General features: G+C 38.0%; 1 protein-coding gene across 1 annotated transcript; it reads right to left on the bottom strand.

The window, feature by feature from the left end:
- Positions 1–6,598: 6,598 nt before the first annotated feature.
- LOC104235290 (aconitate hydratase, cytoplasmic) lies at positions 6,599–15,114 on the bottom strand. Its single transcript, XM_009789017.2, has 20 exons — positions 14,587–15,114; positions 13,223–13,327; positions 12,927–13,087; positions 12,755–12,847; positions 12,453–12,638; positions 12,093–12,254; positions 11,357–11,501; positions 11,128–11,270; positions 10,974–11,030; positions 10,812–10,891; positions 10,646–10,721; positions 10,249–10,434; positions 10,061–10,128; positions 9,843–9,961; positions 9,536–9,657; positions 8,881–8,979; positions 8,320–8,799; positions 8,060–8,158; positions 7,727–7,969; positions 6,599–6,961 (listed from the first exon to the last, which is right to left on the bottom strand). Exons 1-20 carry the CDS (start codon positions 14,945–14,947, stop codon positions 6,893–6,895), a joined length of 3,054 nt encoding a protein of 1,017 aa, XP_009787319.1. The 5' UTR covers positions 14,948–15,114; the 3' UTR covers positions 6,599–6,892.
- Positions 15,115–15,200: the final 86 nt, after the last annotated feature.

Here is a 15,200-nt window from a genome sequence, read left to right as displayed (position 1 = left end):
ACATCTTAAAAAATACCCAAGTATATACTCAACAATTGGATCTGTTTCAGTAATCAAATTCATGTCTCTGTTTTTCTCCAAAAACTCCTTGTACAAATTTGAAATTAAGCAGTTAAACCAACAGTCAATAGTTATGAATCTTACTGGAACATCAACACTGTACTTCTCTTTCTTTCTCAAATAGTAAAAAATTACATCAATATGCTGAAACATGAAGAATATACACACATAGTAAGAAAATTACAGTATGAGAAAACTAAAAATTATATCACCAGTTTATATTTTACAGTTAAAGCGTTGACTTACTGAATTACACAAGGGTAGGCCGAGATATGCAAATGTGAAGAACCATTTTTTTCTCCAATATCATCAACTCCAAATTCAAAGATTTTATTTAGTTTATTGCTAGCCTCTGTATAAACACCATCCCTGATGAATCATGATAAAAATATATGGTTTATAACACGAAACACGAAAATAAACAAGAAAAAAAAAAGAAAAAAGAAAAAATTGAAACATAAAACTTACGTCGCATTAGTCCTTAAGCCTCTATTGATGAAAGTGTTCAACTTACACAATACTCTGAAATCAACAGGATTGTCAATATTTCGCTGAAAAGGATACTTTATAGTCAAGATGAGCTTCTTTGACTTAGTTGGCTTATTTTGAACAACTTGGATGGTTCCACCGGAGTCAAATGTGTTCATGAATGGTGACTTCATGATCCCTGTTGGTTTCCTTTCTCAAGGGTTCATTTCAGCTATGTCATTGTGACGACCCGACCAGTCGTCTCATAAGTTACCACTTCGTTTCCCCCATTTCTGCTTCTTATTGCTTTGTTTATTGGTTCTATGAGTGACCAGGTTGGTTAGCTCGGGTTCGGAAAGGATTTGGTAAGGTTTGAGACACTTAGTCTCTTTTGAGGAAGCTTAAGTTGGAAAAGTCAACCGGATGTTGACTTAATAATTAGAGGGCTCGGATGTGAGTTCTGATGGTTCGGATAGCTTCGGGAGTGATTTGGCACTTAGGAGCGTGCTCAAAATGTATTTTGGAGGTTCGAAGTAGATTTAGGCTTGAATTGGCAAAATTAGATTTTTGGCGTTTTCCGGTTGATAGGTGAGATTTTGATATAGGGGTCAGAATGGAATTTCGAGAGTTGAAGTAGTTCCGTTGTGTCATTTAGGATGTGTGTGCAAAATTTTAGGTCATTCGGACGTGGTTTGGTTGGATTTTTTTTATCAAAAGCGTAATTTAAAAGATTTTGGAATTCTTAAGCTTGAATCCGATGCGAATTGGGTGTTTTGATGTTGTTTTGAGCGTTCCGAAGGTTGGAACAAGTTTGAATGAGGTTATGGGATATGTTGGCATGTTTGATTAAGGTCCCGCGAGCCTCGAATGAATTTCGGGTGGTCAATCGGACCATTTCATGTTGTTTGGAATTGCACAAAAACTGTTGAAGTGTTGCAGAAAATTAGACCTTCGCGTTCGCGAGTAGGTTCTCGCGTTTGCGAAGAGTTAGCTGGTGAAGGCTGAGATTTTAGCCTTCGCATTCTCGAGGAAGGCGCCACATTCGGGAAGGGCTAGGATGAGGTGCATCGCGTTCGCGAGGTGGAGCCGCGTTCGCATAGAGGAAATTGAGCAGCTGGGTTGGAAGGTGTTTTGTTCATCGCGTTCAAGGGAGTGCGTTCGAGAAGGGTTAAGTGGAGGAGCCATCGCGTTCGCGAGTGGCTGGTCGCGATCGCGAAGAGGAATTTTTGGTCAAAGTTATTTTGTGCTTCGCGAACGCGAGGCGTTGACCACGTTCACGAAGAAGGAATTGAGGCCTGGGCAGAATGTTTAAATAGTCGTCTTATCCGCGATTTTGGGGTTTATTTCCACCATTTTTGAGCGATTTTAGAGCTTTTTGAAGAGGATTGAAGAGGGATTCAAGGGAAAACACTTGGAGGTAAGATTCATGGACTTAATACTTGATTCTAATGTGAATTCTACCTAATTAATCACGAAAATTAAGCCTAAAATTGAAGAACTAGGGCTTGAAATTGGAGACCTAGAAATTGGGTTTTGAGGGGTCGTTTGTGGTTGGATTTCGATGCTTTTGGTATGAATGAACTCGGGGAGTGATAAGGAATCCATCGATGCAATTTTTACCGGAATCCGAGACGTGGGCCCGAGGTTCGAGTTTTGGTAATTTCGGGATTTATGTTGTAAATTGAATATCTTTGCTTGGGCTTCATTCCCTTAGCATATTTTGACATCGTGGTTCTGACTTTTGGATAGATTCGACGCGAGTGGAGGCCGATTCGAGGGGCAAGGACGTCGCGGGCTAGAGTTTGGACCGGATTGAGGTGAGTAATGATTGTAAATGATGTCCTGAGGGTATGAAACCCCGGATTGCACATCGTTGTGCTATATTAAGATGACGTACACGCTAGACAACGAGCGTGTGGTCGTGCACTATTAGGGATTGTGACTTAGTCCGTCCTGAATGACTATTTTACCGCGTATTTGACTGAAAACTATTTGCTACCATCATGTTTTGGGCGGAATGCCATATTTGGGCCTCGTGCAAACTATTTGAACCCTTAAGGGATTTTTATTGATATTTCCTCACTGTTTTGACTTTATACTTGAACTCAGTCATGCTATATTCTACTGTTTTCATAACTCAGCCATGTTTACTCTGTTTTAACACTTAAATGATATTTTGGGCTGAGCACCATGTTTTATTGTTGCCCGAGTGGCTGTGAGATTCTGACTGAGTAAGCTGAGGACCTATGTTGTGAGGAAACACTAATTATGATTATGAGGCCGAGGGTCTGAGATTTGTACGCCACGAGGTGGCTTGTTGGTATGAGGCCAAGAGCCTAGTAATGATGCCACGAGATGGATTGATATTGCTCTTGGGTCGTAAGGGGCCCCTCCAGGGGTCTGCACACCCCCAGTGAGCGCGGGTACCCATTGTGATGTGAGAGATAGCCCGAGGGGCTGGTGTTGTTCTATGGTATTGCCCGATGGGCGATCCTTTATGTGTTTATCTTTCCCATTTGCCTGTCATTTGCTTGCTTAATTGTTAAAAAGGCATTTTTATGAAGTTTTAAACTGAACTCAGTAATTTTGCACATCTTTACTGCTTTACTGTTTTATTGGTTTTTACTGCTTCCTTATAGCCTATAATGTGCCTTACGTGATTTCTTGTTTACAGTCTTTATTTATGATTATTACTCACTGAGTTGGAGTACTCATTTACTTCCTACACCCCGTGTGCAGATTTAGGCGCATCAGGTCCCGCTAGCGAGTGTTGATTTTTCCAGCTCAGGCGGATTTGAAGATCTCTAGGTAGCTGCCAGCTTTCGCAACCCAGAGCTTCTTCCTTTATCTTATCTTCCTCTGTTTTAGATTTGTATTAGACTATGTAGACATTTCTTGTATCATCCGGATTATAGATGCTCATGACTAGTGACACCACGGTATCGGGCTGTGTTGGATTTTATTTCCGCAAACCGTAATGTTCACTGCTTATCACTTTGGGATTATTATTATGAGGTTTAAGACGTGATTCTTATTATTTTAAATTGCTTAAGATTGAAATGAGAATGTGTCGGCTGGCCTTGTCTTCACGAGAGGTTCTATCACGATCGGGTCCGGGTTTAGGGTCGTGACAGTCATGATAAATAACAACTATACGATCTTCCTGAATAGTAGCAATATTTTTCTCCACTCCTAAACAATTACCATGTACAATATTTTGATTGAAATACTTTTTGGTGATTGCAGTTATTTGAGCCTCAACATCACTACTCCAGCTATTGTCCTCACCAACTTCCTCACAACTATTTTTACCAAGTTGTACAGAATCATCCACCAAACTCCCCATTTAGCAGTATTTTTGTCACAGAACTTCTGGGTGATTGTAGTGATTTCAGGCTCGGCATCCTCAATCCAGGCTTCGTCATCACCAACTCCTTCACTACTTTTACCATCTTCTATAGAATCCTTCACCAGACCCTCCATAACATCAACAGTTTGCTCTAGACTTACCTCATTGTCAACATTTTCCATTACAACTTCTTTAATGCCAATATTTTTCTCCATAACTTCCTCACTACCAAAATTATTCTCTGCAACTTCCTTATCATGATGGTCATCATATTTTCGATTACCTTGTTCAGAAAAAATATACAAAAAGTTGTAAAATTATAGTAACAGGTAAAAATAACAAATAAGCATAGTCATGAGAATACCTTTGAAGCATCGCGTTCAACTAGAGCTTTAAAAACTTTTTCAAATGAGGAAATCATTAACTGATCCAAAGATGAAACCTTGTCATTTACCTATAAAAGAAAAAGTGAAACCGAGTATCAATTAAGTTGTCAGAACTGCTCAAAGACAAAATAGAACTGTACCATTTTGATTTCACTTCTCAGAAGTTTCAGCTCTTTCTCGCTTGAATTCAAGTTACTGGGCTGTGGATCTGGATTCTCATTGTTGATAGATTGTGATTCCGACTTATTTTTGGAGTGCTTCTTAGCATTTGTTTTAACTTCAGTCACGACTCCAGATTCAATATGAATCTCATTTTTATCTTCACAAATCGGGACGAAGTTATGCAATTGAAGCCTTTTTTGTTCATCATTTGTTGGGGAAATGTTACCAAACACCAACTACAAATAAATAAATAAAAGTTAGCAATCATGAAATTTAAAAAAAAAAAAAAAAAGACAACTTATGTATCAGAAATGCATAATTCATGTATCAAAAATGCATAATTTATGTATCAGAAATGTATATTTTTTTACCTGCTCCTGACTTAAAAGAAAAAAGTTTTTCCTCAACCTCTTAAAGGTCACCTTCTTCTTTACATGCCAGTTAAGTATGCGTGACACAAGATCTCCAATCCGGTAAGCGAGTATTTTGCGAGTATAGGGGTAGCATTCATAAAACCAATACTGGAATGCCAAAGGCAAACCACCATATCGGTACATCTCTCTCCTGCTACGAATCTTATCCTTCATTGACTCCAACGTAGCATTAAAAACCACTTTTCCCCAAGGGAAAGTCTCAAAATCACCAGATTCAATCAACAGAAAATCATTCTTTGTTATCAAATCATCATTCGTAATAGAAAATAGGAAACTGTGAATGAAATACAATACTGCAATCTTTAATGCATCCTCATCAAATTTTCACATCTTTTTTAAGAAATAGTTAGTTAACAATTTCTTAGACACTTTTGACATGCTTGAAAAGTACAATTCCATCAACCGACTCGACTGGACAGATTCATAATCCTTATTGGGATCACCATTACACTTTAAACCTGTGATAATACAAAACTCTGCAAGTCCAAGGCACAACTTGGTGCTATTCACTTTAATCCATAACTCATTATCTTTAGGTGACACTACTTCCCTAAGCAATAGTGAACAGATAAGTTGGTTCTGTATAAAAAATTTGGGCAAGTTCACAAAATAACCAAAACATGTTCTTCTAAACATCTCAATCTGTTTATTATCCAAACTATCTTTCAAATGTTTCACTATACTACAGTTTGTATGGACACTGATACGAGTACTATAATGATCACCCAAAGGAACATAGTAATCCCAAAGCTGCAAACAACACAAAAATATAAATATATATAAGCTTTATAACAATCACAAATACGCACTTTAAACATTACTTATTCACTATGCGAATAGATGATACACTATATAAAAGTTGCACATTACTTATTGACTTGATACAAATTATATACAATATGAAAAAAAATGATAAATTTTATATACAAATCTGGAACATAACTGCTATATTGGATTAATTTTCTACATACTAAAATAAACTAAGCGCACACAAGTCAAAGTTATATCATTAGAAAATACCTTCAAATCATATGAGCTAGAACATTTTTGATGAACATGAACTTTTCTCTTTTTTTATGGAACATCATCCCCATCCCTTTTAGCCTTCCTTTTAGAACCTTTATCCTTATCCTTCACAACATCCTTTCCCACTATTTTAATCTTTCTTTTTGAACTTGTGCCTTTTTCAACAACTTCACGCTGAGCAGTTTGTGACCTCGTTACTCTATCGCTGGGAGTCCCGCTATGAGAACAAGCCCTTCTATCAACATGGGTACTTTGCATTCCTTCAATAGGAGTATTTTGCATTCCTTCAACAGATTTAGGGGTTGCATGCCCCAAATCGCACCCAAATTCGGGTAAATCTTCAAAATCGTCATCATCATTACTAATGAAATTAGAGTTATATTTCACTAATTTACCAGCTAATTTCAGAGAATTTGGAGATGCCTTCAACTTCCTTTTTTTCTTTACAGACTTCTTTTCCCCCATTATAGAGTCGACTATGAATAAAAATCGAAAAAACTACTGAAATTTTGACTTACATTGAGAGCAAGAGTAAAAATAGAGAAGTTGTATTTGAGCAGAAAGGTGTTTTGAGAGAGCCGAGTGCAATAGAAAAATAACGGAGCGAGTTAAAAGGCGTTAATGATTTATGGATTATGGGCTATTAGATGTTATAAGTTTAGGTCGGAGGGATGGTCCAAGGGAAAAAATACGGGCTATTAAAATTTTAAAGGGTTATACAGAGTATTTTTCTCGTTTTACGCGATCCCAACTTAGCTTGCAATAAGAGGGAGGTTATCAATGGCTGCTGAGACGGTCTTTAAACTCTTCTATGAAATCGCTCCGATTGTCATCTAAACACAAGGGCAGAAAAGATCTAATAATTACAAGATATTTTCAACCCATAGGCCATATCATCTCTTATTCTCTTATATACATAAACGAGTTCAGGACATCCATCTTCTTGAAACAACGCTCCTATATAGGCAAAGCATGTAGTACAACATATATGAGCCCTAGACTGTGGTTCACTGTTTGCTTAAGTTCCGAATGACGTAAGGAAGAATGCCACCATGGTCGAAATATGCCAGCTCAACCTAAAATTCCAAATCAACAATATAAAATCTATCATGATACGATAAAATGTAGTCCCACCAGACATTTACACCAAAATAATAAATACATGACATGCGTTAATGCATAGACTTCTCTCACTGAGCCAAAGTTAATTAACATATTTTTCACTTCGTTAAGTCTTTAACCATAATAAGTTGATAAGATGAGGGGTGCGCCCTACAAGAAAGAAGAAACCACCAGATGATAAACGAATTATGAACTCTTATGCATACATTATTCCCAATGGGCCCAAGTTTGAACAAGTGTCAAGACTTGCGACAATCCAACTATTGCAGCTTAGTATATAGTATATGAAAGAAAAAATGAAACGCAAAGGATCAAATGATGATTAAAAGTTAAAACTGTAAAACTAGGTCTTCGGTAATGGAGTCTCCAGCATTAATTCTGTTATCAGAAAGAAAGAAAAAGAGAAATAAAACCACTTAAAATGCACCCTCCATTACAGTAAAACTGAAAAACTTCTTTTTTCAACATTCCCCCGAAGATAAAATGACCTGTTTCGCAAAATAGTTTACTCCTAGTTCATCACAAACAAGACTACTTTCAACCAATCTCAAACTTTATTCAATTGCTTTCCAGTGTAACCAAACTATTTTATATTCATTCTTAAAACACATTTTAATTAATTTTATTTACTCGAACATTTTACTTGAGCTCTGCACAAGTCAATGCAGGTCATTATTTTAAAGACAAGGAGTTAAAAATGGTAGAAACAAAATACATACCTCTGTGTCAAATCTCAGAATACAGGTGAAAGATCTTCCATTATCAGTTGTCACAGTAATATCTTGTCCAGGCCTTATATCAGAAATACTATGTGGAAGGTCAATAGTGTAACGCTCATGACCAGTCAAACCTAGTGTTTCTGTATCCTCGCCAGGCTTAAAACAAAGTGGTATAATGCCCATTCCAACCAGGTTACTGCGATGAATCCTCTCAAAGCTTTTTGCAATCACTGCTTTTACTCCCTTTTTTCAAGAACATTAGTGTAACATCATAGAGAAAAAGAAAACAAAGAAAGAAATTTTAAACCGCGGAAACTGGTCTAAAATGCTTACTAGTAGCATTGGGCCCTTGGCAGCCCAATCCCGGGAACTTCCACTCCCATATTCTGCTCCAGCAATAACAATGGTGCCGTGCCCGGCGGATTTGTATCGCTGTGAGTAGTTCAATAGAGCAGGAAGAAACATTAATTAGTCCTTACTCCTTACATATGAAAAAGAGGGGAGAATGTAATAAAATAAGAGGAAGAGCTTATTTACAAAAGCTCTTAGCCAAACAATAGTGGAACACTTCCTGAATAGACATTTTAACTCACCATTGCTGCATCATACACATAAAGTTTCTCCCCACTCGGTATGTGAATGGTTTTTGGACCGACTTCCCCATTCAAGAGCTTGTTGATGATGCGAATATTAGCAAAAGTACCTCTAGCCATCACTTCATCATTGCCACGACGGCTGCCATATGAATTGAAGTCCTTCCGCTGAACTCCACGCTCCATAAGATACTTTGCAGCAGGACTGTCCTTATGAATGCTACCTGCTGGAGAGATATGATCAGTGGTTATACTATCACCAAAGTTCAATAAGCAGTAGGCATCCTTCACCCCATGAGGGCCGGGAGGGTCCACACTCATGCCCTTGAAATATGGGGGTTGATGAATATAGGTTGAATTTGGATCCCATGCATAGAGATTGGACGACGGGACAGAGAGTTGATTCCAGATAGGATTTCCCTGAGTAATAGCTTCGTAAGTGCTCTTAAACATCTCGGGGAGCACACTCGATTGAACAACCTACAGGAAGATCATCTTTAGTCTTATTTAAGGGGCCATGGAGATAATCATTGTTTATTGAGGACAGCAAAAGAATAATACCTCCGCAATTTCTTCATTACTAGGCCATATGTCCTTGAGGTATACACCTTTTCCGTCTTTTCCAATTCCAATAGGCTCCTTCTCGAAGTCAATGTCCACCTGAAAAATATAGCAGAAAGAATTTTAACTAAAAACATGCTAGCAAAGTAGGTAATCTAGTGATTACATGCAAGATTCAGAAACAAACCCCTCACCCCATCCCACAAAAAGGAGAGAATGGAAATTTCGGTAGCCAAAACAAAAGTAAAAATAAGTGAAACAAAATACAAGCAGCAGGTCATAAACTATAAAGAAGAAACATGCTAAACAAGGTTCGAAAGGGATCTAGTACACACATTTAGTGAAACTGAAGGCTACTGTTTGAGTAGCTAATGGGAAATAAAGCACAGAAAGAAGCTATCTTGGCACAGAAAGTTCACTCCTTTAGCTTGGGTATCAATCTAAAGGAGAAAATGTGGAACAGGTGTGTAACACCCCCTAACTTTAGACAGAGTCCCACATCGGCAAAACACAAGAGGGATGCTGGGTATATAAGTTAACAAGCCTTAGACCCTAGTGACGCGTTTTAAACCCGTGAGGGCCTAGGCCCAGAGCCGATAATATCACTATCGGGTTGGGCTGTTACAAGGTGCTCCACTAATTCATCTCAGCATACCGTTCCCGCAAGCGCATATGCAACAACCAGCGGTGGCGAAGCAAGATAATTGGCTCTTGTTTGGGGGTGAACACGGCCTTCAAAGTTCCGATTTCCAGAAAGCACAGCTGCAGCTACAATATCTGCGAAAAGAATCCCAAGACATCACCAACATAGCCAATTATTTTTCTTGCTAAAAGTTGACCTGCTCAAGCAGACTGAATGCCATTGCAGCACCATGCGAACATACTCAGAAAATGCATAACTTAGACTTTTTCCCTCTGATGGAAGAAAAATAGCAAGGATCACGTTATAAATTGGACTGTACCATTGTCAGTGATGGCAGAAGCAACTGATTCATCAAGATCTCCAGAATTACCAATACATGTTGTGCAACCATAGCCAACAAGATGGAAGCCCTGCTGGTTCAGGTACTTCTGTAGGCCGCTGCAATACAAGGTCAGAAATAAACTCAGAGTGAACAAATAATAATGTTCCAGGACAAGGGAAGGGCCAAGATAAGTAACAATTGATCACCAACAGTACCTCTTATGGAGGTATTTTGTAACAGCCCCTGATCCTGGAGCTAGACTTGTTTTTATCCATGGTTTAACCTATTCAATAATCACACAACTTATTTTTTAGAAGCATGCTCCATCTTCAAATAATTTAGCTCAGGAATCGCCACATGGCAAACTACAAGGCTTGCAGCTAAGTTTAGGCACCAAACTAACCTCCAAACCTAATTCACAGGCCTTTTTTGCAACAAGACCAGCTCCAAGCATGACACTTGGATTAGATGTATTTGTGCAGCTCGTTATAGCAGCTATAACGATACTACCATGCTTAAGTTCAGCAGGAAGCCCATGGAATGTAAATTTTGCAACTTTATCTTGCTCCTGCTTGGGCACAGCAAATCCCTGCATGATTTAAAAAAAAAAGGCTTATTTATTGTGTCGATCAACACTTCATGACATATTTTTTGATAAGTAAACACTTCTATGACATTCTTGTGTCAGCTCCTAAAATGAATTGATACTTCGTCAGTCAGAATTTGCATGTTTTAGATGAAAAAGACACGGGAAAACAATATCCCCAAAATTCAAACCGTTCGCCAAGGAAAAGAACGACCTTGAATCCATGTTTGTTATCTAGACATGCATGCCAATCAGCTTTCATATCTTTCAGAGCGACACGATCGTTTGGCCTATTAAAAATGACAACAGTGAGAACACTAGACGGAATCTAACAATGAGCTATGCAAAAATTTGGTACGTAACAAGTTTATAAATATTACCTTTTTGGTCCCGAGATACAGGGTTCAACATCAGCAAGATCCAATCCCGAATAAGATGAGTAAACTCTCTCCTCTTGAGGCTGTGTGTAAAATTACACCACAAAGGTACATCACAAAAAAGTCAAACATTACCTTGGTATAACAATCTAATAGAAAGTTTACCTCATTGTAGTCAACAAACATTTTGTTTGCCCGTAGGTACTCCTCAATCATTGTTATCTAATAATATAAAGTATTGAGACTGTTAGGAGCAATAAACAAATTATTTTCTATCAACAGACCACAAATTAAAGAAGGAAAAAGGGGAACAACTAACTGTTTCCTCACTACGTCCAGTTAATCTAAGGTACTGTAATGTCATATGATCTACTGGGAAGAAACCCATGGTAGCTCCGTACTCGGGAGACATATTTGCAATTGTTGCCCTATCAGCCAAAGAAAGTGAGGCTATTCCTGGACCTATATACCAATGAAACTAAATGAGTGACATTCAGAAAGGACATTGGTTTAGCCATTTTAAAAGAGCCAGAGTGATGGTTAAATACCATAGAACTCGACGAACTTTCCGACAACACCGTGGTCACGTAACATTTGAGTTACAGTTAAGACCAAATCAGTTGCTGTCACCCCTTCACGCAATTTTCCAGACATTCTAAAGCCGACAACACCAGGCAAAACCATGCTCATTGGCTGTCAGAATAAAAAAGAAGAAAAGAAACAGAATTAATCAATAAATTAAATTGCAGTGTTCCTCAAGGGGCTACGTGTGATAACATAGAAATCCAGACGTTGAGAGATTAATGTTATATGGTATAACCAGGACGCTAAACAACCACTAAGTTATTAAGGAGATTAATGTTCTCTCTCGTCCGTAACTTAGAGGTAGGAGCATCAAAATCATCAATAAACGACAACCCAAGTTTTCATCCAAAATATATTCTACCGAAAGGGAACATCACCCAAAAACCTCATATTCTCACTGGGGCAAGTACAATGACGAATAAAAGGTAAACATTCAAATGATTATCACTCTTGAAAACTTTTGAATGCTAACGAATAAATATTAAAATTTAAAAGTGGTAATCGATCAGGTAACAACAAGTAGCAGTTAATAGGCCAATATATTCTGAAAGGCAAGTATGCTGAGGCAATAGTGTCACCTTGGCATTCAAGCAATCAACGTTGTGACAACAAAAGAAGGGGGAGTGGTGATGCATAGCAGTATTACGGACTGGAAGATCTCATTTACTATATTTGATGGAGGTGAAATAAATTAAATACCTGTCCAAGCATTGCTGCCTCTGCTTCAATACCACCAACTCCCCATCCAGCAACTCCTAATCCATCGATCATTGTGGTATGAGAGTCAGTCCCAACTAGACTATCCGGATAAAGTACACCATCTGAGTTGAAAACCACTCGTCCAAGGTACTCCAAATTAACCTATCCAATAGTTGAGAGGAGAATAAGGAAACAAACAGGAGAAATGGTGTCCAAAAAAAATCTCAAAGCAAACAAGAAGTAGCAAGCAGAGTGCAAAACCAGAAACAACTTTTTAAAGGGCGATAGCAGCTTGGTAGCAGCATACATTAGGCCTCTCTTTGTTTTTTCAAAAGTCTTAAAAAGAAGGCATGATCATACCTGATGAACAATACCAGAACCAGGAGGAACAACAAGCATGTTGCGGAAGGCAGTGGCCCCCCATCTGAGAAAAGCAAACCTCTCTCTGTTTCTCTGGAATTCAATGTCCATATTTGCTTGCAAAGCATTTTCTGATCTTACCACGTCAGCTTGCACCGAGTGGTCAATTACAAGGTCAACTGGAACCTGGACAAATTATCACTGTCTCAATATACTGGATGAGGAATCAAGAACCACTACAACCCTCCACGGAGCAATAAAAGTCATGAGCAATACAGGAACCAGCCGAACAAGAAGTGTACCAAAGGATTAATCTTGTCAGGATCACTACCAAGCTCCTTCATAGCATCACGCATAGAGGCAAGATCAACCACAGCTGGAACTCCAGTAAAATCCTAAGTACATCATCAAAAGATCATAAATCTGCTAATGCTACAACAATCAGCACTCATCACAGCATTTCATGCTTTTCACCTGTAGCAAAACACGGGCAGGCTTAAATGGAATTTCAACTTGCTTTGGTGCAGTATTTTCCCAGTCCAGGATCTTCTCAACATCATCCTTGGATACTTGGAAATTGTCACAATTCCGTATAGCAGATTCCAATAGTATCCTTATAGAAAAAGGCAGCTTGTCTGCGTCACAAGAATGAAATGCAGAAATTTCTGAAATGTTGGCTTGACAACAAGGACTTTCAATATTAAATGCAGGAACTAGATAACCATCACAGGAGTTTGACTTAAATATAGAAAAACTATTTAAGTGCATACCAATCCTTGGATCATTTAGAGCAGTAAGACTGTAGAATTTTCCAAACTCGCCACCTCCAGGCTTGGGAAGACTAGTAAATATTCCTCTGAAAGGATGTTCTGAAGCTGGATATAAATTTAAAAAGATCATTTGATTTAGGATTTTCTCAGTCAAAACTAAATAATCATACATCACAAATTCCTGCATAAAGTCTTGTGGCATCGAAATTTGCATCAAATGGCTAGCGAATCCCAAATCCAGAGAAGACAATGACACGGAAATCCACAACCTTGTTACACAGCTAATCCATTAAAAACCTAGTTTCAACCTCAATTATACCTACTCTAGAAAACTCATAATTAATCAAGTTAGAAACCCTGTTAAAGTAATGTTAAACACATTAAGGTGCATATATATTTTATATGATCAAATCTTTCATCCCAATGAATATCACTGAATATTGGTAGAATTGCATAGAAAAGCAGCGTTTAGATAAATATTAACAATTTCATAAGCGAATACATTTCAACCACCTGAAGCAATCAATAAAATACTTTCCAAATATCTATGGTAATACTTGTTACTCATCTTTATTCCATAGGAGACATTCCCATGAACTGTCAATTCTGCCGCTCATTTGTAGTTTGATCTTTGCTAAAGATGAAGGGAAAAAAAACTGCAAATACTCCACGCTCCCACTTCTAGTTTCTCAATTGGGCAAACTATGTAACAACTGAATTCTCCTCCTTCCTTTTTAACTATGTTGAATTCCGAAGCACGTGTCCTTTTTAAGTTTTTGCTTATAACAATAAATCTGTTAACCCCGTGAAGCATTTTCTTAAGGCTTTGAAAATTATTTCTTTTTCCTTCTACTTTGTGAGGACTGTTATTAAGTACTTATATTTTACTGGAGGGGATTTTGGTTTTTAAGAACCGTGCAATTGATCTATTACACAAGTACAGGTACGAGAAGCATAATTGTTTTAGATTAAATACTTGAAACCAAAAAAAAAAAATACTATCTTTGTTTTAATTTATGCGGCAACGTCACTAACTATTTGGCGGTTCTTGTATGACCACATTTTTCTTAAATACATTTTGAATATTTTAAATTATTATCTATTACTACATGACATATTACTTTTATGTAATTTCCAAATTTGTAAATTTTTCCCCCAAAAATTTTGAAGAATCGAATTCACAAAATTAACTACTTTAATCCTCGACCGTTGCCACAAAGTCTGGCCGTTTCTGAACACCAAGTAACTAATTCGAGCGCACAGTACATGAAACAGGAGTTTTAACTTTTAAGGCAATTATAAACAGCAGCATGAGGATTGATTACAATTTCGATAGTTAAAAAGAATAACATGAGGAGATATACCCATAGTAGCAATGTTGCGATCCAGACGTTCAATATCGGGACTCGCGGTTCTAATCTGAGCCCTTAGACTGATCGGAGAACGCCAATCAACGCCGTGACTCCAGCGAGGAGTAGAGTAGCTGAGCGACGGGAGAGCAGAGGAGAAGAATGAACGGTAATTAACAGAAAACGGCGCTGCAGATTGAATATGGCGGGAAAATGAAGGAGAAGAAAAGATTCTAGAAACAGGGGAAATAGATGTGAACGTAGGTACAGTAGAGAGAGTGGAAGCAAAGGGAAGCCTGGAAGCTCGAAGAAAGGCGGATGATGAAGAACAGCGAGTGGATAAGTACATGATCAGATTTACATGAAAAACGGTCATAGTATCTTGTTTGTATTTGTTTGCTGTTGTATATATTTATAGCAAAAAGTTGAGTGAAGTGTGTAGAAGTAGAAGGAGCTGGCGAGTTGGGGAAGAATGAATTTGTTTTGCCGGGGGGTGGTACGTGTGAGGGAATAACAGTGGGGAGGTTTTAGCTGATTGTACAGTCGGAGGGAGTTATATGAGCATGAATACACGTGATGGCTTATGAGAACCTAACTACCAATTCTTCTATTCTATATATCTGCTCTTC

This window comes from Nicotiana sylvestris, chromosome 7 (assembly GCF_000393655.2).
Source record: "Nicotiana sylvestris chromosome 7, ASM39365v2, whole genome shotgun sequence".
NCBI lineage: Eukaryota > Viridiplantae > Streptophyta > Magnoliopsida > Solanales > Solanaceae > Nicotiana > Nicotiana sylvestris.
This window is presented reverse-complemented; position numbering and strand designations above follow the sequence as displayed.